This window comes from Amblyomma maculatum, chromosome 10 (assembly GCF_055883805.1).
Source record: "Amblyomma maculatum isolate TAMU_Amacu chromosome 10, ASM5588380v1, whole genome shotgun sequence".
Taxonomy (NCBI): Eukaryota; Metazoa; Arthropoda; class Arachnida; order Ixodida; family Ixodidae; genus Amblyomma; species Amblyomma maculatum.
The window spans coordinates 65,293,695-65,320,505 of record NC_139353.1 but is presented as its reverse complement, the minus strand read 5'-3'; the positions used below and the strand labels follow the sequence as shown (position 1 = coordinate 65,320,505).

General features: G+C 45.3%; 1 protein-coding gene across 1 annotated transcript in view; it reads right to left on the bottom strand.

Moving 5' to 3' along the window:
• Positions 1–253: 253 nt before the first annotated feature.
• LOC146176708 (uncharacterized) overlaps positions 254–26,811 on the bottom strand; it is a 35,886-nt gene continuing 9,328 nt past the window's right edge. Inside the window, exons 3-5 of the mRNA XM_084581028.1 lie at positions 21,887–21,987; positions 12,178–12,291; positions 254–758 (exon numbers count right to left, since the gene is read on the bottom strand). Coding sequence (XP_084437154.1) covers positions 481–758; positions 12,178–12,291; positions 21,887–21,987 — 493 coding nt within the window. The 3' untranslated portion in view covers positions 254–480. The remainder of the gene's footprint in view (positions 759–12,177; positions 12,292–21,886; positions 21,988–26,811) is intronic.

The following is a 26,811-nucleotide window of genomic DNA, read 5'->3' as shown; positions in this document are numbered from 1 at the left end:
ACGGAGCATGCGCTAAAATTGCCTTTCCTATAGCTCCGACCTCTGTTTGAAGTTTTGTTTTCCCTTCATATTTTATATGGCTAATATCTTGCTCTGAAACTTGTTTGCTGCAATAATGGAAAATATTTTCTTCTAGAAATGCATCCTCTTTTTGATTCGAAGATTGGGGAAATACCATTTAGTTTTTTCGGATCAATTGTTATGTGAGAAATGCACATATGGCCCCCGTAGACAATGTACCGGCTGCGAAAAATATTGACAAAAAATTTTATTGTCGAAAGAGAGGCCTTAAGAACATGCACAACGCAAGGACTCTACACTGCTAAATGAGCTATTAGTGATTCAGTAACGCTCAAAATAGAAATAACATTATCAAATATTTGCATCTTTCTAATTACGCTCATTTAAATCGTTCTGACTTGCACCAGTAAACGAAAACAAAAAGAACCATAGAGGAGGGGTTTTGATTGCCCATAATATCTATTGCGATTGCTCCCTACAAGCAGAAGTGTCAATTTGTTTGGAGTTGCTGGTTATTAGTTTCATAAACTCCGCGTCGGTAATTTTGCAGTACTGATCAAATAAGATCTCTTCTGAAGCTCCAGGGCATTGAGCTTTGTAGTGGTTCTCGCACTCCTTAAAACGTCCTTCTACTACCGTCTCCGTTCGTTCTTCGGTTCGTGCTTCCGTTCTTACTTGTGTTCCTTCCTTCGCTGTGACGTCTGGCTTCCATACGAGGAGTTCGCATTCCTTTTTGTCTGAAAAAAAAAATCCCCGAGTGTAATTAAACTCACTGAGCATGCATAACACATAATCGACCGCTTTATATTGAGACATCAGACCTTATGAAATATTCTGATACAGCCCTTCTGCTGTTGCCGTTTACACGAATTGACAAACTGCCTTTCCAGGACAAACTTGTTACATAGCAAACATCGAGCGATTGATGTTCCTAACTGTTTACTGGCAAACTAAATAATTGCAGTGAATTATTTACAGTCCCCATTATACGTCTCAACTTACAATGTGGTTTAGTTTTTGTAGAGCATGCAGTGTCAGCATAAACACAGTGTTGCAATGACCCGGTAGTCGCCGGCGAATCATCTGCTACTTGTCGTAATTACGTCGTGCGTTATGCTAACCGCAGTTTTGTTAAATAATAAAAATATTTATTGCAGGCCCAGTCACACGAAATATTATTTCAAACTGAGGATTTGCAGTTTGGCATTGAAACAATAAACAAACGACAGTTACCATATTTGCCGTCTGCTTGCCCTCTGTCTTAGTTCTTAAGCAAGCGCCGCAGTGAAGCAGGTGCTGCACTTCCTCTGAGGAGTTATCGCGAAAAAGGCATCAAAAAGACACACCATTCTGAAAATCTGGTTACGATTCAACGAAGAAGGAACCAAAAGTTTCTTTTTCTATGCCGAGACATATGGAATGGTTCAAAAGGTGGGGAGTGCCGATGAGAGGCTGTAGCTGCAATCCGTTCGGTGCGAGTGCCATGTATGCGAACGGTTTATTGAAAGGGACTAAAAATGCATTATATAAGTATGTGTTTAGTAGGAATGGGTCGCTCCGAAGAGAGCCGGATCTTCGGAGCCGCTCCATTCAAAGAGCGGGTGAGCCATTTGGCTCCGCAAAGTCAGAGCTGGATTCGCCAGAGCCGTCGGATCCGGGGAGGTCAGAGCCGGAGCGGCAGGAGCGGTCAGAGCATCGGAACGGTCGGAGCCGTCGGATCTCTAGGAGAGCTGGTTGCTGGTTCTCTCGTTCAGTGAACCTTGTCAAAGGCGGGTGCGACTCCCGCGCCATCTAATAGCGATGCGAGAAAGCAACCTCCTGCCTTTTCTTGCAGGATTCGCAATAATGTCTTCGCTCTCGACTATCTTTTGAGCGGAGTGCGCCGTTCTTTTGGAGAGCGAGGGAGGTGGTTCCTTTGCTTTTTCTCTATAAATGGAGATCTGCTAGTTGGTTGGAACGGCGTTTTTTTTTTTTTGTAAAACCGGTTGTCTCTCGTTCAATGAGCCTTTTCTGTCAGAGCCGGGCGAGATTTTTCAAAACGCAAAGCGAAAAAGCAACTATACCGCCCTTCCTTGTCAGTGTCACAACCAACCCATTACCTTCGGATCCTCCTGCGGGTACCGCGGGCGCACTGCTGCTGGTGCCCCCACTTTTGTTTTGTCTTGCAGTTTTCTGGTTTCGTTCCATGCCGACGAGTGGGGACCGGTACACGTACTCGTCTGCTGTGTAAAGTGGTCCGCGGCAATCCCTTTTTTTCTGTATGCGTAATATGTGCGACACCCGATGCCTCTGAAAGGGGGAGTAAAGAAGCCTTAAATGGCAAAAAATGGCGCCGCATTGCCATGCTGCTGTTTGAACGATGTCTCACGACACTCATCGGTCATGCATTGTTGGCTAGTGCAACAGCACCATTTGAAGACGAAGTCTTTTGTGTCTCAAAAGACAATCGAACGTGCAGTTTACTCTTTTGATGAAATGGCGCGTAGGAAGAGGACGAATATAGAAGAGGACGCAGAGAGCACTGACTACAACGAATATACATCTGATCGGAAGAAAAGTGAAAGAATTCAATTTAGGTAAGAAGATTGGATTGGTTTCTGGGTTTATCGTCCCAAAGCGACTCAGTTTGTGAGAAACGCCGTAGTGTCGGACTCCAAAATGTTCGACCACCTGGGGTTCTTTACCGTGCGCTAACATCGCACAGCCCACAGACGCCACTCGGTTTCGCCTCCATGGAAACGCAGCCGCCGAGGCCGAGATTCAGTGGGAAATAACGACCCTATGCCCGCTGCACTCGTCGCACAACTGCCGTTCGCGCCAAACACAAAGAAGGGACTGGACACCATGTCACCATCATGAGCAACAGAATACCCGGCAACCTGTGATGAAAATTGATTTTAATTTTTATTACTTATAATACTATATATATATATATATATATATATATATATATATATATATACATTGTTACTGTTCATATGATAAATGAAGATGAGGAACTCGGGGGCAGTTGGACCGAGAAGAGAGGGAGTGTGGAAGTGCCACCTGTTTCGTGTGCACCATATCTTGGGCTCAGAAAGGTCGTGTTACATAGAGAAAAGAGTGTTACGTTATTGGTGAAGAGTACGCTTTTGATCCCACGTTATTTCGCAATCGACGCACCCCTGGAGCCTTGTCGTAGCCGCCGCCTTGCTGGACTCCCGCCACTGATCGTTACAATGCCACCGCCGACTGAGCCTAGCCCAGTGCTTCTTGCCACATCAAATCAGGCGGGCTCCGGCCTTTCGCTAGCGTAGCGGGGGGGGGGGGGGGGGGGGGGCGTTGACGACTGGCTCCGCCACTACCAACGGGTAAGCCGTTACAACCGCTGGGACTTGCCCACTCAGCTCGACAACGTCGTTTTCTTCCTGACCGACACCGCCCTTGTCTGGTTTGAAAACCATGAGGACACGCTGACGACATGGGATAGCTTGTCACTTAACTTAAACCGTGTTTCGGCGATTCGTCATCGCGCAAGAAGCAGGCCGAGCAGACGCTAGCCAATCCTGCCCAACTACCTGGCGAGACTTGCACTACCTATTCCGAAGCGGTCCTCAAATTGTGCAGAACCATCGATTCTCGCATGTCCGAGGAGGACGAACTTGGCCATCTTTTGAAGGGCATCGCAGCTAATGTCTACAGCTTCCTCATCGCCAATGATGATATCTCGACTGTCTTGGCAGTCCTCCGTCACATCCGCACATTCGAAGCACTAAAGACCCGTCGAGTAACTCCTAAGTTTGGAAAACTTACCAATGTGACAACAGTCGCCGGAGTTGACGAGCATGTTCCTCCGGACTTTAATTCAACTATTCGGCAGATCATTCGCGAAGAGTTACTCCGGCTCGATTCCCGCTGTCGGAACAGGTCACCAGTGTCCCACCGCCCATCTTTTCCGTGTGAACAGCTACAATCTTCAATCGCCGCCTGAGTTTTCTTCTGTTCACTCAGCACACCCTGCCTCTTTCAAAGAATGCTCGCGGCAACATTTCGCAAGCCCTGTTTCTTCTAGACATCTTGATCAGCCTAACGACCTTCGGCCGCGAAGCCCTGGGCGAGCACCGCGGTTCATAGATCAACGCGATCCTGGCTTTTATCGACAGCATCACATCGAATCCTTTCAGAACCAACTCCTTCTTCGGCCTACTCCTGTCTTTTACCGGTGTGGTACCCCGGGCCATATTTCACGACAATGCCGTCATCGTCAACCATCGCGGTATGACCTGACAACGTGTCCAGACCCGACCAGCGATCCCCCAGCTGATTCTAGTCGGTACTGGTCGTCTCCTCCGCACGGCCAGTTTCAGCGCGGTGACGTACACAACCACTCCCCGACTTCCGACCGGAGTCTGACTCCACCGCCCGTTTTTCGTGCCCGACGCTCGCCATTCCCACGGCGTCGTTCCCAGTCCCCTCCTTCGGAAAACTAGGCGCCGCGGCCGGTGGAGGTGAGGCCGCCGGTGAAAGCTCACTAATCGCAGAAATACCTCCTTCCGTGACTATGCTCAAAAATAGGATTTGTGTGTGTGTTGACGGTACTTCTACAATGGCATTAGTGGACACTGGTGCGACAATATCGATTATGAATTTAACATTTAAAAACTTATTGGGACCAAAAGTTATGTTTCCTTGGGACAGAAATGCAAATTTTCACAGCGTTATTGGCGATTTGTTGTATCGCATGGGAGTGTGCAGTGTCAAAGTGTCTCTTGGAGAAACCGTATTTTATGCGGAATTCGCCGTGCTACCTCACTCCACACATGATGTAATTCTTGGTATAGATTTTCTGCGCATGTGTGGCCAACCATAGACTGCCGCACGGGCGAGATCGGTGTTGAGGGCTGCCTACCGCCTGAGTTCTTCGAGGAGCCTCCTGTTTGTGAAGATGTGCTGTACGTGTGCGACGATACTGTTGTGCCTCCGATGTCTATGCAGTACATTCCGGTTTTGTATTCTCGTCGTGCGATTGAAACGTTTGATGCGACCGTGACCCCTAACTATTCGAAATGCGCGAAGAAATCTCTCCTAGTTCCCAATTGTTTGATGTCGGTAACCAAAGGCTGCACGCGATTGTGGACTATTATTTTCTCCAGTTCTTTCCAGTTCTTTTAGCAGCCGGAATGAAGCTTGCTTCTTGCAGTTCAGACATGCCAATATTATTAGCTTTGGTTACGGATGCACCTCAGCGGAGTGTCGCACCGTCCCAAGTGAATGCTCAACTGCGTGGTATGATTAGTAATTCTCTGAACGCCACAGAACGTGATGCTTTGGAAGATCTGCTGTCGAAGTATTCATCCGTTTTTGACTTCTCGAAACCAATCAGTTCACGGACTTTTCCTGGGTTTCACACAGGTCACAAAATTGACACCGGGTATGCACATCCAATTTGCCAAAAACTGTACCGTGTGGTGCCGTCCGAGCGCATGGTCATCTATGAGCAAGTACGTGAAATGTTGGACCAAGGTGTCATTCAAGAATTGTGCAGTCCCTGGCGGCTCCAGCAATTATTGTGCGCAAGAAAGATGGCACATGCCGATTTTGTGTAGATTACCGCCGCTTGAATTCAGTCACTAAGAAGGATGTCTACCCTCTTCGCATTGATGACACCATTGACTGCTTGTATTCTGCAGCATACTTTTCATCTGTCGACATGCGGTCATGATACTGGCAAATCCCAATGCACCCAGCAGACAAGGAGAAGACTGCTTTCATCACTCACGATGGACTGTTTGAATTTAATGTTATGCCTTTCGGCTTGTGTAATGCGCTCGCAACATTTGAAAGATTCGTGATTTCTATACTACGTGGTCTGAAATGGCAGGTCTGTATGTGCTATCTGGACGACGTAGTCATCTTTGGCCGGACATTCAAAGGGCATAATGACCGCCTAGTCCTCGTGCTGGACTGCTTGCGCCAAGCTGGACTTGTTCTCAACTCAAAGAAGTGCCGTTTTGGTGAACGACAGGCGTTGGTGCTGGGTCACCTCGTCAGTGGTGACGGCGTCCGGCCTGATCCTCAGAAGACCGTAGCCGTTTCCGCGTTTCAGCAACCTCGGAATGTGAAAGAGCTCTACAGGTTTCTTGGACTTAGCTCGTATTTCCGACGCTTCATCCCTCCTTGTCCAAAAATCGCCTAACCGATCACGTGCCTAGTACAAATACGCTCCATTCCAGTGGACATCTGAATGCGACTCATCTTTCCGACAACTGAAGTTGCTCCTAACATCGCACCCTATCTTATGGCACTTCAACCCTTCTGCTCCAACTGAAGTACATACGGACGCAAGTGGCATAGGCCTCGGTGCTGTCCTCGTTCAGCGCTATAACGACCGTGAACATGTGATTGCTTACGCCAGTCGGACTCTCAGCAAGACGGAGCGCAACTACACCATCACCGAGCAGGAATGTCTGGCGGTGGTTTTCGCCGTGCGGCGGTTTCGCTGCAACCTGTACGGACGGCCTTTCGTAGTAGTACCCGACCACCATTCCCTATGCTGGCTACTCAATCTCCGTGACCCGTCTGGTCGCCTGGCCCGCTGGGCACTTCGCTTGCAAGAATAGACTACGCATTTCATACAAAAGTGGCCGACGGCACGCAGATGCGGATTGGCTCTCCCGGTTGCCACTTGCCACGACGGAATGGGACGCGGACGCCGTCGACCACTATGTCGCTACTTTATGTTCGAAATTTTCTGATACTCGCACATTTCGAACAGAGTAACACAACGATCAGCACCTGGAGCCGTTTTTGAAGGCTGTTCAAGAACCAGCCTCGAACAGCCAGTTTTGTCTCCGTGATGGGCTGCTATACAAGAATGTTTACTCAGACACTGGCCATCGGTTTCTTTTGGTAGTACTTGAAAGCCTCCGTCTTTCTATTTTACACGTCATGCATAACGATCCAGCTTCGGGACACCTGGGATCTTCGAGAAATTAGCACCGCACTCAGGAGTGATTTTACTGGCCGCGGACGGCCAAATGATTGACCAGTATGTTGCCGGCTGTCCTCAGTGCCAGAGTCACAAAGGTCCTACTGGTGTTGCACTCGGAATGCTTCCCCCTATAGCACCGCCCAAGGCTCCTTTTGAGAAAGTCGGAGTCTACCTTTTGGGTCCCTTTCCAAAGTCGCAAGGGGCAATCGTTGGATTGCTGTATGTGTGGACCATCTTACTCGCTATTATGAGACAGCCGCTCTCCCCGCCGCTACAGCATACAAAGCTTCCCTGTTTATGCTGCATTCAGTGACCTTGTGACATGTTCAACCGAGAGGTGTAATTAGTGATAAAAATCGCCAGTTTACTGCAGATGTAATTGAAGAACTTTTCCGTTTATGTGCATCTGATTTCAGACATTCGACCCCTTATCATCCTCAGACAATTGGTTTAACTGAACGCACGAACAGAACTCTCACAAATAGGCTTTCAATGTACGTCGCATCGGATCATAAAAACTCGGACTGTGTTCTTCCGTTCATCACATACGCCTTCAACACTGCCAGGCATGAGACCACAGGATGCAGCTCATTCTTCCTCCTGTACGCCCGCTGCCCTCGACACACCCTCGAGACCATCCTCCTATTTTCTACTGAAGACGACCCGTCCATAGCCGAAACCCTTTGCTTGGTCGAAGAAGTGCGGCGAATAGCCCGACTGAGGACTATGGCAACACAAGAGCAATAGAAAGCTTGCTATGACGACCACCACCGCCAGATCATCTACTTCCCCGCTTACCGAGTCTGGCTTTGGAAACCAATGAGAAAGCGCGGCTTACATCAGAAAATTTTGGCACGCTACACTGGACCATACGTGAACATAGAACGAGTCGGCAAGCTTAACTACCGGATTGCACGCCTTACGGCCAGTGGAAGACGTTCGGCAAAAACTGAAGTTACACATGTCGCCCGTTTGAAGAAATGCTACTCTCGTGACAACACCTGACTCGCCTGGAGGCTTTGATTGCGAAAGGGAGGCAAATGTTACAATCCATATTATAAATGAAGATAAGGAACTCTGGGATAGTTGGACGAAGAAGAGAGTGGGTGTGGAAGTGCCGCCTGTTTCGTGTGCACCATATCTTGGGCTCAGAAAGGTTGTGTTACATACAGACAAGAGTGTTACATTATATATATATATATATATATATATATATATATATATATATATATATATATATATATATATATATATATATATATATATAAGATCCGGTACCTTCTGAGCGGTCCACTTACCTCTACAGATGTAAGTGAGCCAGTGAGCCTTTCAAGTGCGCCGACTCACTTTAGTGAGCGGTGCCGCTCCGATCCGGTCTCTAAAGTGAGCCGTCTTGCACATCTCTAGTGCTTACTGCACTACAATAGAAACAAAATTGTTTTCCTCCCACGTTCATGCAATTGGCGAAATATTCTGTGCCTTCAGTACTGCTGATGTTCCTGACTGACGTCTGATGATGGGGTGCGGTCTAAAAGGCATTGTAGGTCCGCATAAAATCTCTCAACGTCAGCTTCAGCAGTAGTGGTCGGTGCATGGACTTGAATAACTGTTATGTTGAAAGGGTGACCTTGAATCCGAAGTGAAATCATTCGGTCATTTTTGGGGTTGTACCCTAGCACTGCTTTGCCCATTCTTCTGTTTACTATGTGAGCGACCCCATTCCTTCTCTTGTATTCGTGCCCACAATAAAAGATATAATGGTCGCCGGAGTTAAATTCTCCCATTCCGGTCCACTTGAGCTCGCTGATACCCAAGATATCAATGTTCAATCTGTAGATTTCTCGCTTGACGACATCCAGTTTACCCTGCGTCATAGATCTTACATTCCATGTTGATATGTGATATATCTCCTTGCAACATCGAACTTTCCGGTCCATTCCGACACATCCACAACTGAGCGTCCTTTTTGCTTTAGCCCAGCCGCTTCATTCGTCCTGGAGCTACTAGGAATCGCCCTTTGTTCATCCCTAGTAACATATGGGACGCCTTCCAACCTGGGGAGCTCATCTTCCGGTGCCATATCATTAATGGTAGTGGGACTGGCCATAGGGTTTTCTTGGCAGGAAATACTGAAGTGGGTCCATTACCTTCTCCAGTGAATCATATTTTGTCAGAACTCTCTACCGTGACCTGTCTATATTGGGTGGCCCTACACAGCAGAGCTCACGACTTCATCGAGTTTCGCAAGCCCCTCCGCCGCGACAAGGCAGTGATCCATGAAAGGGTCATGGTGCGTATGTTCGTATAATTGGTCACAGAGCAAACCTGTTTCTATGGGCTGTGTTGGCACATATGTATTGCATAAATATGTAGACAAACGGCAAACAGACACAGAAACCTGAAAAAGCTGACAAAATCCGCACAGATGGGACTGCGTATGCCTAGTTTTTTTCTTTTCTCTCTGTTTAGCGAAGCTGCCTGCTTGATAAAATTAGCATTCACTATCTAGGTCAGCTTAGCACTCTTCTAGGCGCAAGGGAGTGGCTTGTGCGCAATAAAAACTACGTGTATGGTGTTCCAGAGAGGCTTCCATGGTTTTCACTAACCGACGTGACCCCCAGTTGGCAGGATGGTTGGGCAGGGCCAGAGGGTGGCACTCCAACGTAGCAGACGCAAGGGGGGGGGGGGCTGTTGCAGTCTCGCGAAGTAGCATTGTACAAGTTCCATCTTCTTGGACAACGTTCTCTCTGTTCAGGAGTGCGTGTTGTTAGAATAGTTGGTTCTGCATATTTAAGAAGAAATTAGAGCTAATACTTGGACGGGGACAGAAGAAAACACACACGATGATTGACGAGCTGACTATCTAATATCACTCAGGAGAGCAGGGCGCTGAGTTCCTGTTATTAGAGATTCATTTCTTCCTGATTTTTCTTTCCAATTTTTTATGTAGGTCTTCAATCCAACAGCGTTAATTGTTCGGTTTGGCGAAAACCCGGCGTCGATGGAACTGAAAATCTAGATTGTTCAAGTTAATTAAGTCGTGGCGTAGCCATGCAGTTGCACAAAGTGACGTTGTTTCTTAAAAAATGTGCATAATCGAGTGGCGTACTCAAACCCCTGATCTGCAATAGTGACTCAGACACGCCATCCCAGCGCCATCGAGGAAATTTCATTCGACTGAGTTGAAAAGCAGCATGTAGTGGCAACAAACCTGTCGTTGTCCGCGTAAACGTGATCCAAAGGACCCCTTTGAGCATAGGGCTCAGGATGAATAGCACGGCGCGACCTTGTTAAGGAGCCCTGTGGTGAAATTAGGTGCCTTTTTTCCTGCCTAAGTATTTTAATTCATGGTTTTTTACGTTTTTTTTACCTGTTTTATGAAGCTCTTTCCTTTTCCTTCTTGTCTGTCGCACATTTTAGGTTAGCTTTTTACTCAGTCTGCCGCTTTAAGTGAGCGCTCTTCATGGCCAACAATTTAAGTACCACAGTTTCCCTTTTTTGCTTCCATTTCCTCAGGGTTCACATTATACTTTATTCTGAGTCTCCTGTACTTTGGCTGAGCCCATGACCTCCTAGTCTGCCAACTATGTTGGTTTTGCGGTGGAAACATAACGTTAACCTGCCCATAGCACTATGATTTATTTCTAGCCTATACTGAACTTATGGCCTTAGACAGTGTAAAGAAACGGAACTTCAGAAAGTAAGCTCTCACAATAATATGGTGACAGACTCACTTGGCTAAGTTTGTAAAAACATCTCCGCAAAACGTAGAAGCAAAATATGGAAGCAAAATGAAATGTGTGATAAGACGATATGTTAAGACAAGACTGGAAGGCTTGAATGTGTATTTAATGACGAGTTGTATACAAATACTATGACTAGTCAGTCATTACAGATTAGCCATGAATCATAGTCAACTGCCATGAATCAGTGAGATCGGAGGTTCAATGTGCATGATTGTGGAGTCCATTCTTTGTGTACGTCGAAGTCTTGACTGTGGCAAGTGTCAATTCATGACTCAAAATGCTAAGTAATGACACTAACAAGTGCTCTGTCATTACACTTTAGAATCTGCTAGAAAGAAGCCAATGCCCATGTTTTCACATTTCTCCAATGCAGATCTCTGCAGTGCTCCCAATTTTTTTTTATTCCTTTTCAAATACATCTATGCGATGCATAATAGCTACGCACCCAAATGCTCTATGCATCACAATCACGGAATCTCTTCGTCATGTTGCCTTGATTATATTTTTTGCGCGCTGTTCATGGTTTATCTGGCCGTTCATTACTCATACCTCAAAATATTTTTATTCTGTTAGACTCCGTATGTCTAACACCTACATCTTAAGTGCCTTATAAGTGCAGTTTTTAGGTGATACTTACATGACTTCATTACTCAGCACTAATTGCTACAAACTAATTAGTATGTACTGGCTCACTGCTATCGCGCCAAATTTGCACAAGGGGCCCCCACACTATTTACCGACCTAGTCACTGAGTAGCTTCAACGACTGTTGCCTTATATAGCTAATATATTTAAGGCAATATCGCTCTACCCATGTTAAAAACAAACCGTTTTAATAAACGCAGTTTTAATGAACTCACACAGCAGTATTAGTTCGCGGCTCGGTTGAAATTTCAGCTCCATGGAAGATGGTCGCGAAAATTACGAGTTTAGACTCAGGTTCTCAAACCAAGTTTTCTCGAGATCATAAAAGCTGGTATGAATTACATAGTAATAGTTTGGTTGATTGATGAATTTTTTTTTAGGCAAGGCTTCTGATGCATTAGTGAAATTTGAAGTTATGTTCTCTGACAATAGGGAAGAGATACACTTCTCTGAAGAGTGGGTAAGAAGAAGAGCATGGATTACGAGGCTAAGACCTGAAATGCTTTTATAGAAGGCAAAAGTATATAAACTATTGAAACAAAAAAAATGAAAATAAAAGAAAAGCAAATGCAATAACTGTAGGAGGTGCTGAGGATTAGGCTATGTAGCTGTTTAGGTGTCGTGTAGGCATCGCTACTCTTTGCACCTCACATCAATTTTAAATACGCGCACTTACTATCATTGCCTTATATGCTGGAAGCTGCCATAATTGCGCACATTCTTCTATGTTTCTAATTATCAGACATTTTACGAGAGAGAGTGATAAAAAAGCGCTCTTTTGAGGAAGTAACTGTACCTGTTTCACTGTTAAACGTTAAAACAAAACACTCTTCTTTCTCGTTCCAATAGCTAAAGGTGTAATCTCTTTCCGTGCCATAGACTTTTGCGTCGGGATTGCTGCGCTGCTGGGCTGAAAAGTAAAATATTACAATTTAATTTTAGGACAGGTTCATAAATGTTTATTGTATGAAGATCAAAAAAATTTTCCTTCAAAAAGCAAGTAATGACGTACCACAGTGACACGCTCAGTAAAATTGTTACACCCTGCGAAACCGCCCGCTATGTTTTGGTTATTATTATATGAAACGCTCGGACGTTTTTTTTTTTTTTTTTTTCAAGCACATATTGCTCCCATGAACTACGCCTAGTAATGGGAGCGTTACAAAAAGGAACAACCTTAGCCCAAAAAAAAAAAACGTTTCCTTGACGCATAGAAGGCTAGAAAAGAAAGAAACAGGAAAACAGTATATACTCTGGAGGACCCCACTAAACCTAATCCGATATCGCTGCGCTGAGCAATAAGAATGTGATGAATTGAAATCAAGGTGAGAGTACTTCATTTATCATATGTCTTAGGACAAAATAATCAATAGCGAAGTTTTCGTATACTTGTCACAAATAAACAGACGCTGATATGACTGCAGCACGAAATACCAGCCCTCTGTAGTCTGCTATTGAGCATTTCGTTTTACAATAAACTTATAACTGTAGCCAAGATCATTAAAATTATTGAGTACTTCATTTATTCACAAAAGCGCGGTTGCACTAAGTGAGGATAATTACTTCAGGTTATAAAATCAGCTGCCTTTTTGCGACTTGTTTTTGATAGAATAAAGTACATTTCCTAAACGAAAAGAAACGCGTACTCCAGTTGCCTGGCAACGTTATGCCGCTTACACGTTTTCATTTCTGTAAACTTGTGTTGCATCAATCTGGAAGAATTTTCAATTACAGAAATTCAGTTTGATTTAAAACCATGGTACTTTCTTAAAAAATAAGTATCCATTCCCTTTAGGTTCTTAATGCATCCAGTAATATTTTCGTACTTAACTTCTGGCAGTTTCCTTGCTCCGCTCAACTAAGTGAAAACTATTTTAGGTGCGGTCGCATAAGAACATGGATCTTTGGTACGACTTAATTCCAATCAATTACCGCCAAGATGGTGGTTTCAAATCAGACGTATTTCCCTTGCTACACGGCCCACTTTTCAACCTCTCTTAACAATCTTTGAAAATGTCATGTTTCCCCATAATAATTAGTTTGTCCGGCCTTGCTCGGAGGATAAGCCCTAACACAAGGTCAACAGAACCTATCATTGTTTAAAACCTATAATGTGAGGTGGGCAAAAATGATAACTACACCATGGTCCCTGGATAAAATTTAGATTCTTTATTTTTATTTTCCGTTTTTATTCCTTCACATTAAGCATAATCAATATACCACCTAGAGGGTGCCTTGACACTGCACGAAAGCACGTTTTTCAGTCATCTCTATCATTCATCCATCAGTCAACTCCCCTTAAAATAAAGTTAACCAAAAATTATAAAGGTCCCTTAACCTTCGCGTTTAAGCGCAGGACCCAGCAGCCTTAACGTCTACCATCTGCATCCTTTCGAGTGCGTACGTGAGCTTTGCTTGTGGCTTTCCCCTTGATTTCATTTAATTTCCGCCTCTCCTATCTCGCACATACACATCGTCATACATAGGTTTACTACTAATTTATGAAAAAAGCCACCCAAAATAGATACTAGCCCCCGCTTCAACCAAGCCTTGTAAAGATACCTTCGCGACTTAAGATCGCCTGACTCGGTATTCAGAGATCCCGGTGGGTTCCATTCCCATCACAACCTCCCAAAAAAGCTACTCCAGTTAGCAAGCATGCCAAATCAAAGCGATATGGTTTCCCGACCAATTTGTATCTTGCGACGCCATCTGGCCGAAGCTTCCTCGTGATGATTCGCGCTCAACACCGGTTCTCTGCAGAACAATGGCTTTATCGTTATCACATTGAAAACATTTTATGGTGCCAAAAGACCTGCTTTGGTAATGACTGCACTAGGCTATTCCGCAATGCTGCCGCTGCCGCAAAAATTGCTTGTTTAAGTCCCAGTTTCTCATGCTGTGATTTACATGTCGTCTTGATAAAATTTCACCAGTGCGAAATCTATCGAGAACACTTTGCTATCGCGTTTCTCAGATGAGGTGTGTTAAAGCGGGCCTATAACTTTATAATGTGCCACTACACAGGCAACCACTCTCGTTGTTTTGTCCACCTTTGTCTGAAATGTTCTTGACATTCATAAACTCCCGAAACAGCTTTAGTTAAAACCAGAGTGCTAACCTAACGATTTCGCGCTTGACCTGATCATGTGAAATATTTTGTCTGTTTCCGTTCATGACAACCACACACATACATACGAAACATGTGAGCGCTAATAAGATTTGATATGGCTGCAGTTCATCATCATCATCATCAGCTTGATTATACCCACTGCAGGGCGAAGGCCTCTCCCATATTTCTCCACTTAATCCGGTTCTGTGCTAGCTGCATCCACTTAACCCCTGTGAACTTCCTGATCTCATCCGCCCACCTAACTTTATGCCGCCCCCTGCTACGCTTTCCTTCCCTTGGAATCGAGTTTGTTACCCTCAGCGACCATCGGTTATCCTCTCTTCGCACTACATGTCCTGCCCATGTCCATTTCTTCGTCTTAATTTCCACTAGAATGTCGGCAACTTGAATTATTTCTCTGACCCACTCTGCACGCTTTCGACCTCTTAATGTTATCCCTATCGTTTTTCGTCCATAGCCCTCTGGTTTGTCCTCAACTTAAGTAGAACTCTCTTGGTTAGCCTCCACATTTCAGCCCCATAGGTGAGTACTGGCAAGATGCAACTGTTGTGTAATTTCCTCTTGAGCGATACCGGTAAGCTGCTACTCATAATCTGCGAGTGCTTGCCAAATGCGCTCCATCCCAATCTTATTCTTCTTGTTATTTCCTTTTCATGGTCCGGATCTGCGGTTACTACCTGTCCTAATAGACATATTCGCCTACTATTTCCAGTACCTCGCTAACTAATGTAAACTGCTGTTCCTTCCCGAGGCTGTTGAACTTTACCTTAGTCTTCTGCATATTGATTTTGAAGCCCACCTTTCTACTTTTCCTGTCTAAGTCATCAATCATTATTTGCAGTTCATCCCCCGAGTTGCTTAGCAAGGCAATGTCATCAGCAAATCGCAGATCACTGAGGTATTCTCCATCTACCCTGGTCCCTAACTGCTCCCATTCCAAGTCTCTGAATACTTCCTCTAAACAAGCTGTGAATAGTACTGGGGAGATTGTGTCTCCTTGCCTAACACCTTTCTTTATGGGAATTTTGTTACTTTATGCAGAACTATGGTTGCTGTGCAGCCACTATATATATCTTCCAGCACTTTCACGTACGGCTCGTCTACACCCTGATTTCGCAATGCCTGCATCACCGCCGAGGTTTCAACTGAGTCAAATGATTTTTCGTAATCAATGAATGCTATGTATAAGGGCTGGTTATATTCCGAGCATTTTTCTATCACCTGATTGATGGTATGGATATGATCGATAGTAGAGTACCGTTTCCGAAACCCTGTTTGATCCTTTGCTGCAGTTCAAGGCACGCATATATACATTGTGTCTCCAATTTGGACTGAGAACTCGCATATCTTCAGAGAAATAAGAAGATACAGAGCATCTAAATGATCATTGCCGATCACGCACTAGCATGTAGAACGCATTAAGGCTCTGGCTTTTGAAAGATATATGTCGGCTGCGTACTTAAGGCTCTTATTAAGTTCTGCGACATAAAGTCTGCAATTTATTGTTGAAGTCACTACATAAATATACGTTCCACCGCAGTGAAGCCTAACCCAGCGTCTGTAGAACAACTTACGTAGCAGAAAAACCGACGCACCAAATACTTCTGTTGCTCATTCTGGTGCGAATTTCGTTTGTAGGTCAAGTAACCTAGCAACGGATGGCTTGTGTTACTTTGTGTTTTTATCTCATGCAGAAAGGTATCACTCCTAAATGTAGTGTAACCTTTTAAATCATGCGATAAAGACTACAGGCCGACCATTCACGCCTGTTTTTTTGTCTATCATATTCGGCCTGTTTTTATTTCTGGCGCTGTAAGAAAATATCTCTAAAACTTCCTTTTGACCTTCGCTTTGCGAAGCGCTAAATCAGGTCACAGTAACGCTCATGATGCCCGCAAGCCCTTCCATATCCTGAAATACAAGCTACGGTTAGCACATTCGTTGTACGGGACGCGAAACAAGTTGTAGAGTATGCAGCCCTTGTTTCGAATACCTTTATTCTTTTTTTCTCGTGCACACGCTCGCTTTTTGAAGACTCCTAGCTATTCACTATAAACGGCACAATCATAGAAACAGCATTTCAGCTCTTCGTAGGCGACATTATTTATACAGACAAATGTAGAGCTAGGATTGGCGCAAACGCACTTATATGAACATACTTTTTTTTCCGCTACAAGGTTTTCCAGCATTGTTCTGTCATATCTTTTGCGATAACCTTGCCACAGGAGGTTTGTAGCTTGACAACATGTTAATGCCGTGTGGATGGGATATCAAGCCTATCGAGGCATTCATAAAATTGGAAGTAAACTAAATTTTTGAGACGAGATGACAATCCAAACGTACAGGATTCCAATTTATGCAGTGGGCACCTACATAGTGTTCTGTTTTTCTATACAAAATAATTCGCATTTTGCTCACTCACCGGCATACCATTTTCAGACTGACCAACATATGATGAATCATGTATTGTGTGAGCCTTCCGTGGATGTTCTTTAATTTGTACATGCCATGATCTTCCTCTTTCATTTGTACATACCATCATCATCGTCCCGCGGCGCCGGCTCCGGCACGCGCCAGGGTTTTGTCATCGGATTAAAACGCTAGACAAGGCATCGCTGGCCTTGCCGTCACGACCTTGCCGTCTAACCTAGCCTTCTTTCACAAGTGGTGGAGGTGCTGGGTAGAGTCGGAGGCGTCGGTGCAGCTGAGGTAGAGGGTCCGGCCGGGTCGGGATTGCTCTCGGTGGACATGATTATGGTGGTAGTTGCCAAACGACGACCGGAACGTAGCTCCAGTGAGAGGCAGCAAGGGGATCGAATTCGACCTCCGCCGAACCAACGCCAAGAACTGCTGACAGTGCTTCGACACCACCAAGCTATTTTTGATGTCACTTCCACACCACTGGGACGGACTAGTGTTGCACACCATCGCATCATTACTGAAGGTAACTCTATCGTTCGACGACGGCCTTATCGGGTTTCCCTCTCTGAACGAAAAGTAATTGAAGAAAATGTAAATGACATGCTTCATCGCAATATAATTCGTCCTTCAACAAGCCCATGGTCCTCCCCAGTAGTGCTAGTTAAAAAAAAGGACGGCTCGGTACGCTTTTGTGTTGATTACCGCGCACTCAACAAAATTACCCGCAAAGATGTATATCCGATGCCGCGAATTGATGACGCCCTTGACTCCCTCCAAGGCTCCGAATATTTCTCGACCTTGGACCTTCGCTCAGGGTATTGGCAAATACCTATGCACGAAGACGACAAAGAAAAAACCGCTTTCGCAACACCCGATGGCCTTTACGAATTTAATGTTATGCCTTTCGGACTTTGTAACGCACCAGCGACATTTGAAAGAATGATACACACTTTACTTCGTGGCCTCAAATGGAGAACCTGTTTGTGTTACTTGGACGACATTGTTATCTTTTCGGCAACCTTTAATGACCATCTCACGCGCCTGAATGAAGTCCTCACCTGTCTCGCTTCGGCAGGCCTTCAGCTCAACACCAAGAAGTGCCACTTTGCACAGAAGGAAATAAGAATATTGGGACATCTGGTCAGCCATGACGGCATTCGCCCAGATCCTGAAAAAATAATCGCGGTCTTGAACTTTGCTCGTCCACAACGGATTACAGATTTGCGCAGTTTCCTCGGCCTCGCGTCCTACTTCCGGCGTTTTATAAGGCATTTTGCAACTATTGCTGCACCACTTCATGAGCTACTTAAAGCACGCAGCCGTTTCGTGTGGACTGAGCAGTGCGAAACTGCTTTTATGACCTCAAGCACTCCCTCACATCAGATCCTGTTCTTGGCCACTTCAGTGACAGCGCTCCAACTATCCTGCACACCGACGCCAGTGGTCACGGTCTTGGCGCTGTACTTCTGCAGCGTGATGCAACATCGCGTGAGAAAGTGATTGCCTTTGCCAGTCGGACTCTCACTCCAGCTGAGAAAAACTACACCATTACCGAGCAGGAGTGTCTTGCTGTCGTCTGGGCTGTCCAAAAATTTCGCCCTTACCTATACGGTCGGCACTTCACAGTTGTAACCGACCACCATGCTCTTTGCTGGTTGTCTTCACTCAAAAATTTGACAGGCCGACTTGGCCGCTGGATTCTACGCCTGCAAGAATACTATTTCGACGTCACTTATAAATCTGGTCGCCAACACCAAGACGCCGACGCTCTCTCTCGCTGTCCCCTTTCGGAATCCGCTTGCTGCTTTTCTTCACAATTAATTTCCACCTCTGACCAGAGCCGACCATCTCTTTGCCCGACGTATATCACAACCGTTTGTTTTGACGACTCTGAGAACAAGCACGCTCTCCGCTCACAGCAATTAGCCGATGCCTACTGCCGTCCTATCATCGACCGTCTTATCGGCGCTTCGGACCCGCCCAATGCTAGGCTTCGCCGACAGCTTCGCAATTTCAAGCTCGAAGATGGCATCCTACTCCGCTACGTGTATTGCCCTGATGGAAGTCGCTGGATCCCAGTCGCGCCGCGTGTGCTTTGCCCACGTATACTGGCGGCTCTCCACGATGACGCTACTGCAGGTCACCTTCGTTTTGACAAAACCTACGACCGCGTGAGAAAACGATTCTTTTGGCCTGGCTTATCTTCCACCGTTGCCAAATACGTCGCATCCTGCCCTCTGTGCCAACGTCGCAAACGGCTGACTTCTTCGCCCGCTGGCCTTCTACAACCTCTTCCTTGTCCCACCACGCCATTCGACGTAGTCGGCATCGACTTATATGGTCCCCTACCTCTCTCCTATGGGGGTAACCATTGGATTATAACAGCTGTCGACCACCTCACACGTTACGCTGAGACAGCACCTGTACCGACTGGTTCCGCTGAAGAAGTAGCAAATTTCTTTTTGCGATCAATTGTATTACGACATGGCGCTCCTCGGGTGCTCCTAAGTGACCGCCGTACAGCCTTCTTATCGAAAGTCGTTGCCGAAGTTCTTCACGCCTCATCCACCCTTCATAAGACAACCTCAAGCTACCATCCCCAGACTAACGGTCTGACTGAGCGCTTTCATCGCACCTTGTCGGACATGATATCAATGTACATCACACCAGATCATCGAAATTGGGACACTATTCTACCATTCGTCACATTCGCCTATAATACAGCAGTACAGCGAACTACCGGTTACTCTCCATTTTTCCTTGTTTATGGCCGTCCACCCACTACAATTTTTGACGCTTCCTTCTTCTCTACGCCCGACTACTCCACATCAGTACCTACCCATTTTTTATCTCGTGTGGCCAGATGCCGTCAGCTTGCCCGACTCAACACGGCAGCGTGCCAGGAAGTCCGCAAGACTCGCTATGATTCTACACATCGAGTGGTCTCTTTTCGTCCTGGTGACGAAGTACTGCTTTACACACCATTTCGCATCTCTGGTCTTAGTGACAAATTCCACCACCGCTACGTAGGTCCCTATGAGATCATAAGCCAAACTTCCCCAGTGAACTACAAAGTGACGCCTGTTTATCCCCCAGCTGATCGACGCCACCGTGGAACTGAAATTGTTCATGTCTCTCGCCTGAAGCCGTTTGTGCGCCGCGATGCATCACTTAGTTAGGAGCGGCCAGGCTGGCCGCTTCCGACCCCCCGGGCAGATTGTGTGAGCTTTCCGTGGATGTTCTTTAATTTGTACATGCCATGATCTTCCTCTTTCATTTGTACATACCATCATCATCGTCCCGCGGCGCCGGCTCCGGCACGCGCCAGGGTTTTGTCATCGGATTAAAACGCTAGACAAGGCATCGCTGGCCTTGCCGTCACGACCTTGCCGTCTAACCTAGCCTTCTTTCACAATATTTCAAACCTACCTGCGGTTGTTGCTCACATTCGTACCTTCAAATGAAAGGCAACCATATTGCACAAGACTCGGAGAAAGTGCGCTCCCACTCGGAGAAAAGAAACACCGAACGGATTTCTTATACGCAAAACAGATTTTGCTACGGCTGCTACCTGGGAACGTATAACGGAAGGTAGCTTGCACTCTAGTAGTAGCAGTAAGTTAACAAAACTTATATCTGGGTTAGATGTACAGAGCTTTGGAAGGGGAAAAACAAGCGCACACGGAATGAAAAAATAAACATTACGTTTCCTAATTCCGTGTGGTTTCTGTACGCTTATTTTTCACTTCCTGTAGTAGCAGTATTAAACGCGAAAACACCGTTGTGGGCGCGGAACTTGGACAATAAAGCATAGTTTTACGAAATGGGAGAATTAACTGCTGAAAGAGACGTATACCTCTCACTGCTCTCTATAAACCCCTTAGACAAATGCTCATACATGCAGCTCTAGAAAAGCTTGACATTGCCCCTGTCTTGATCACTACTGACAGCATTTAAAAAAGCACGAAGGCATGCCTATCTTGTGCACACAGGCATCGAGTTCTCAAAGCCAGCCAAGAAGCAAGATGCTGAGGCCGGCCGTGCTGACCAGAGCTGTATGGGCGAGACCGACCTAAGATAGCACTTGTCGGTAACTGCTGTTACTTGGAAAGAAACTACGGACTTGTGAAAACGTTACACCGCTTTACACCTTTTTTTTTTAACTGTGACACGAGTAATGTGGTCTACCTTCTTGAGTGCGGCGAGTGCCAGGAGCAATATTTGGACAAACAAAAATGTGTTTACGGTGAAGAATTAATAACCACTGGGCACATATACGATCACTGGCAAGTCTTCCTACCTCGAGATATATAAGCACAAAAGGGCATTCGTTTGACTCCTCCATGGTGACGCCACTACAGTAAGGCTTCCATACACATTATGACAGGGAAGCTTGCGAGTCGTGCTTAATATCCAAATTCAATACCTTGCATGCTGGCAATAATGAGAGTGCTGGCAATCTCTCTTGTCTTTCCACGTAATTTGCAAAGCTACCAACTGTCTACAATTCAATCCGATGATGTGCTCATTCTTTCTGGAGGCTGTATATGTGCTCATGGTCTTAATATTTTGTACAGGCATCGTTGTTATATTTAATGACGCTGAAAACTGCCTTATCGTGTAGTGTCACCGGCTGATGTATGTTTATACAGTGACAACTTGTTTTGATCTTGGGCGCTAGCCTACTGTGTGAAATTCCTATTTAATAAATTGGTACTTTCTTTCTATTTTTTGGACATCTTCAATTCATTATGGCGTGTTTTCGTTTATAAACTAGTATAGACTGTATTTAATTGTACAGATTGATTTTTCCAGATGACCGATGAGATAAAGTTCCCATACTGCCTGCTTTTTAAAGCCACAAAAATCTGTGTTTAAGGAAAACCGCAAAAAGGATTCGTAGTGGTAGTAGCAAATAATGACTGCCAGTAAAACGATATGGCCCTCTCACCATGTGGTATGGGCACCCAATGCATTTTGAGGTCATCAGTAGGGCTTGAGGCGTCTTGAAACGTGACGTTGTAGTATGCATTATGCGTATAAGTAAACCAGCTGCAAAAAAAGGAAGAAACAAAATGCATAAAATTGCTTTTTTCAACCTTTTTATTTTCGTAGACTGCTGCATTTTCTTGACTCCAGCAACATCTGGAAATTTTGACTATTTTTCTATCTGTTGTTTTTGTTCTTAAAGGTTGAAACGCTGCGAGGAGTGGTTTCACTGAGCAAACTAAGGAAAGCCGTTATGCATAACTCTACTCCCGTTCAACAAGCTGTCTGGTGACAGCTACCACAACAAACCATGATGGTCCTTCAAAACCTCAGCTTTTGCGCAGGGAAGCAGGAAAGTATTGATGTTAAAGAAATTGACTGAGTAGTATAGGTCGAAAGGATGATACTTAAGTGCCGAACCACTAACGGACGCAATGGGTGCAGCACTACAAACGCACTTACTCATAATTGTGTTCACCACGATAATCCAAAAACATGTCTATTGATCCTCCAAGTAATTCAATGACAAGACCTAAAAGGTGAACCTGCCATTTGAACACTTAAATTTTCCATTCTACTGGCCCTTTGAAGTCCGGTGCTTTGATCTGGTGCCTAAACCCCTACGGTGCTGCTAGCGGAAAATAATTTTTTTCTTTAACTGTTACCATCTGTTGCTAGCATAAAACCCTCAAGGCACTAATTATTTTGTCAGCAATAAAAAAAATACTTCTCGCAGTAATAGCAGTAGACGCGTCACAATGCTGAATAAGGTGACAGAACCAAAAGTCCTCTCCTGTAGTGCTCTCATCATTTTGGTTTTCGGACAGTTGCGACCCCATCTCCACATCATTGTAAGGAAAGTCTTAAACATCTTCAGACGTTTTAAGTTTTCCGTGCAGTTGTATCCACGTATGAGGATACGGTGTCTCCGAGCTGCTACAATTATAGCAGACCTGCAACTTTATATGTCTGATAATTAGTAGTTATAGTGTGATAAATTTCTATTCTTCACATTTTACGCTTAAGGCAATAATGTTTTGGCTAATATTTGTGAAATAGATAACTTTGGTTGAGGATAAACAAAAAATGCTGCGCTTTATATTGTCACGATGTTGGCGACTGGGGCTAGGTTAACAGAGCCGATACAGGTGGAATTGCACGGTCCGAGTATTAGGTACGTCCTGCGAGTCCGGAGCCGATTCACTTCAACGTAGTTTTCACTCTGAGCGCTTCCATACATTCCTCCCTCCTTAGGCGTAACGCACAGTCACACATGCACAAAAACGGACAAAAGCAACCCCCCAAAAAAGTTTGCAGATGTAGTTTGTCAGTCACCACGCAAAGTACGGCTTCAATCGCAAGCCATGAACTGTCTCTGGACGAGGTAGCCGACGGCCTGTGTGGTATGATCCATCCGGGAGCACCTCGTAATTGACGTTGCTAATGCGCCGCACAATTTTACATGGTGCGAAGTAGCGGCAAATTAGCTGGTCTGACAGGCCGCGGCGTCGAACAGGAGTCCACACCCACACCTGGTCCCCGGTGTTGTAGGAAGCTTGTCTGTGGAGAAGGTTGTACCGGCGTGAATCCCTGTCCTGTTGCTCGGTGATGTGGACGTGTGCTGGTTGGCGTGCTTGCTCAGCATCTTGGGCAAACTGTTCGGCGTCAGAACAAAGTTCGGTATCTGTTTAGCAAGGGAGCATTGCGTCCAGCATCGTCCGAACCTCCCTGCAATAAACGAGGTGAAACGGCGAGAAACATGTAGTCTCTTGGACTGCCGTATTATATGCGAATGTCACATATCGTACGATTGCATCCCAAGTCTTGTGCTGGGTGTCGACATACATCGCCAGCATATCCGCGATGGTCTTATTAGCCTTTCCGTCAGCCCATTGGTCTGCGGATGGTAAGCAGCAGCTTTTCAATGCGCCGTACCACTGAGATGAAAGACTTCGGTCATCATTTGTGAAGTAAAGCAGTCCTTCTATCAGTAATAATACAGGGAGAAGCACCGTGCCGCAGTATGATTTGGTGTACAAAGAAATGGGTAACTTCAGACGCTGTACCACTAGGTAACGCTTTGGTCTCGGCATAGCGAGTCAGATAGTCTGTGGCTATGATTATCCAACGGTTGCCACCGGAGGACCGCTGGAAAAGACCGAGAATATCCATGCCGACGTGATCAAACGGTGCTCGTGGTGGTATTATGGGCATGAGGAGGCCTGCAGGCTTTGATTGCGGAACCTTCCGACGCTGACATTGCCGTCAGCTCTTGACATAGCGCTTAATAACAGTGGCAAGGTTGGGTCAGTAGAATGTCTGTCGTATTGTAGCAAGTGTGCGAGAATAGCCCAAGTGGCCAGAAGTTGGTTCATCGTGGCACGCAGAAAAGATTTCCTCTCTCAGAGCTGTGGGTACCACCAGGAGGTAGGTTCTCGACTCGGATCTAGAGTTTTGCTTATAAAGCACATCACCTCTCAGGCAGAAAGTTGAAACGCTACGAGAAAAGCACTTAGGTATGGTGGCTGGCTGACCTTCTAAATAATCAATCAATGCTCGTAACTCTGGATCGGCACGCTGCTGATGTGACATATCTGAAGCATCAACAGCTCCGAGGAAACTGCCAGCGTCATCCGTGTCTGGTGAAGCGAGCTCGACAGGCGCACGGGAGAGCGTGTCAGCATCTTAATGCTTATGTCCGGACGTATAGACGATAGAGAGATCGAACTCCTGTAGGCGAAGGCTCCATCGCGCCAGGCGGTCGCATGGGTCATGCAGGTTGGCCAGAAAACACAAAGAATGGTGGCCAGTGACCACTTTAAATGGGCGACCATAAAGGTAGGGGAGAAATTTCGCAGCAGCCCAAATAATGGCGAGGCATTCCTTTTCAGTAGTTGAATAGTTCGTCTCGGTGCGGGATAAAGTACGGCTCGCATAGGCGATGACTCGTTCGACACCCTCTTAACGTTGCTCGAGAACCGCAGAACCGCCCCAAGGCCAATGTTACTGGCGTTGGTGTGTATTTCTGTCTCCCGAAACGGGCTAGAACAGGCGGCGCTTGGAGACGGAGACGCAGCTCGGCAAAAGCAGCTTTTTGCTCGTGCGTCCAAACAAAAGTGGTGTCTCCCAGGGTGAGCCGAGTCAGCGGTTCAGCGAGATCAGCGAAGTTATCGATAACTTTATTTAAACGGCTCTTTAGGGGCAGTATTTAGTCGACATCATTCCATATTCACAGACACATACTGGGCCAATAATATTAAGCAGTCAACCCGTTGGTTTGTTGACCGGGGTTTATTATTATAAGGTTGCTTTGAACTTTAATTGTTCGGTAAGCAGCGCCTTTGAAAATCAGCATATATCATCAACTTTCCTTCAGTGGTTTTTCTAGGCAATTCAGCGCTTCCCAACAAGAAATAAAATAAGCAAATTAAATCTTGTTGCCATACGTTCGTTTCCTTCTTCATGCGCGCAGTGCATAGATGGAATGTAAAACATTTAGCTCCACTTAAAGCACTAACTACACCTAAGCTGTGCCATTTCATTTATGACCACAACGGCGGAAGCCATGCTCGAAACAAATGTTTGACCAAAAGACTATGACAAGATTTGGATATTCAAAATTCTTGCCATCGAAGCTTCATCCTACTAATATCGCCTTTTTTTATTTTGGTCTTCCTTGAAAAACCATGAAAGCAATTCTCCATCGTATTAATTTGTTGGAAGTGCCACACGTTCTATCGTTAAAGCTATTACCATAGGAGAGAACGTTATTAGCTCTAAATGCGAATAACGTTGAAATTTCAATTCCTTCAAATTTCTTCTATCTTATAATTTTGAATGCCTATAAAAAATAAGGGCACTGTACACAAACGCTCCATGTTGTCTGCGGCTCCAGAACTGCGCATGCATAAAGCAAAATAGATGTAGTGATTTTGGTCATCAAGGCGACGCCTCAAGACAAAACCTTGAAAGTCTGCCTTCGCATTTATTTCTTTTCTACGCTAATTTAAACGGGAGCGTCGTTTGCACGTTTTTTTACCTGTACATGTTTTCTTACTAAATTTTATCATATACGAAAGATTTCGAGGAAAGTGGGCAATACACAAAATTAAGCACTTTTTCGTTTTACGATATCTCACTCCTTATTCAGGAAAACAATATACAACTCGCCAGAAACACTGAAAATGCTTGTTATCGTTATGTCGGCGTTACCATAACTTCCCGCTAGAGTCGATTGTTGTGAAGCGCCTTCCCTTTCATGTGTAATTGTAGAAGTCGCAGTCGTGTCTCCTAACCCCTGCAGGACCACTCTGTTTAACAGGCGTGAATGCTGTAATCAATAGTTTACCGTGTACAGTAGCAATGTTGAAAGGTTAGGGTGTCAGATGTCATTACATTGCTGTTAACTTGTCAGCAGGCTCAGCTTGTGTGAATTCGCTACTTACTACTTCAACGAGAATAAGAAATAGAAAATTTTAAAGCGGAAGTCAACCACACGTTTTGCAGCAGATTTTTTTTTGTAGGAAACTATATAGACAGGACACAGTTTCCTACAAAAAAACAAATCTACTGAAAAACGTGTGGTTGACTATAAAAGCAACATGGAATGTTGCAACAACATTCCAATGTTGCTGCAACAGAATGTTGTTCCGGCGACCTTTATGTCTTTTATTGTGGCACGAATCCAAGAGAAGGACTGGGGTCGCTCTCATAGTAAACAAAATAATGGGCAAAGCAGTGCTAGGGCACAACCCCAAAAACGACCGAATGATTTGACTTCGGATCCAAGGTCACCCTTTCAACATAACAGTTATCCAAGTCTATGCACCGACCACTACTGCTGAATAAGCTGACGTTGAGAGATTTTATGCGGACCTACACTGCCTT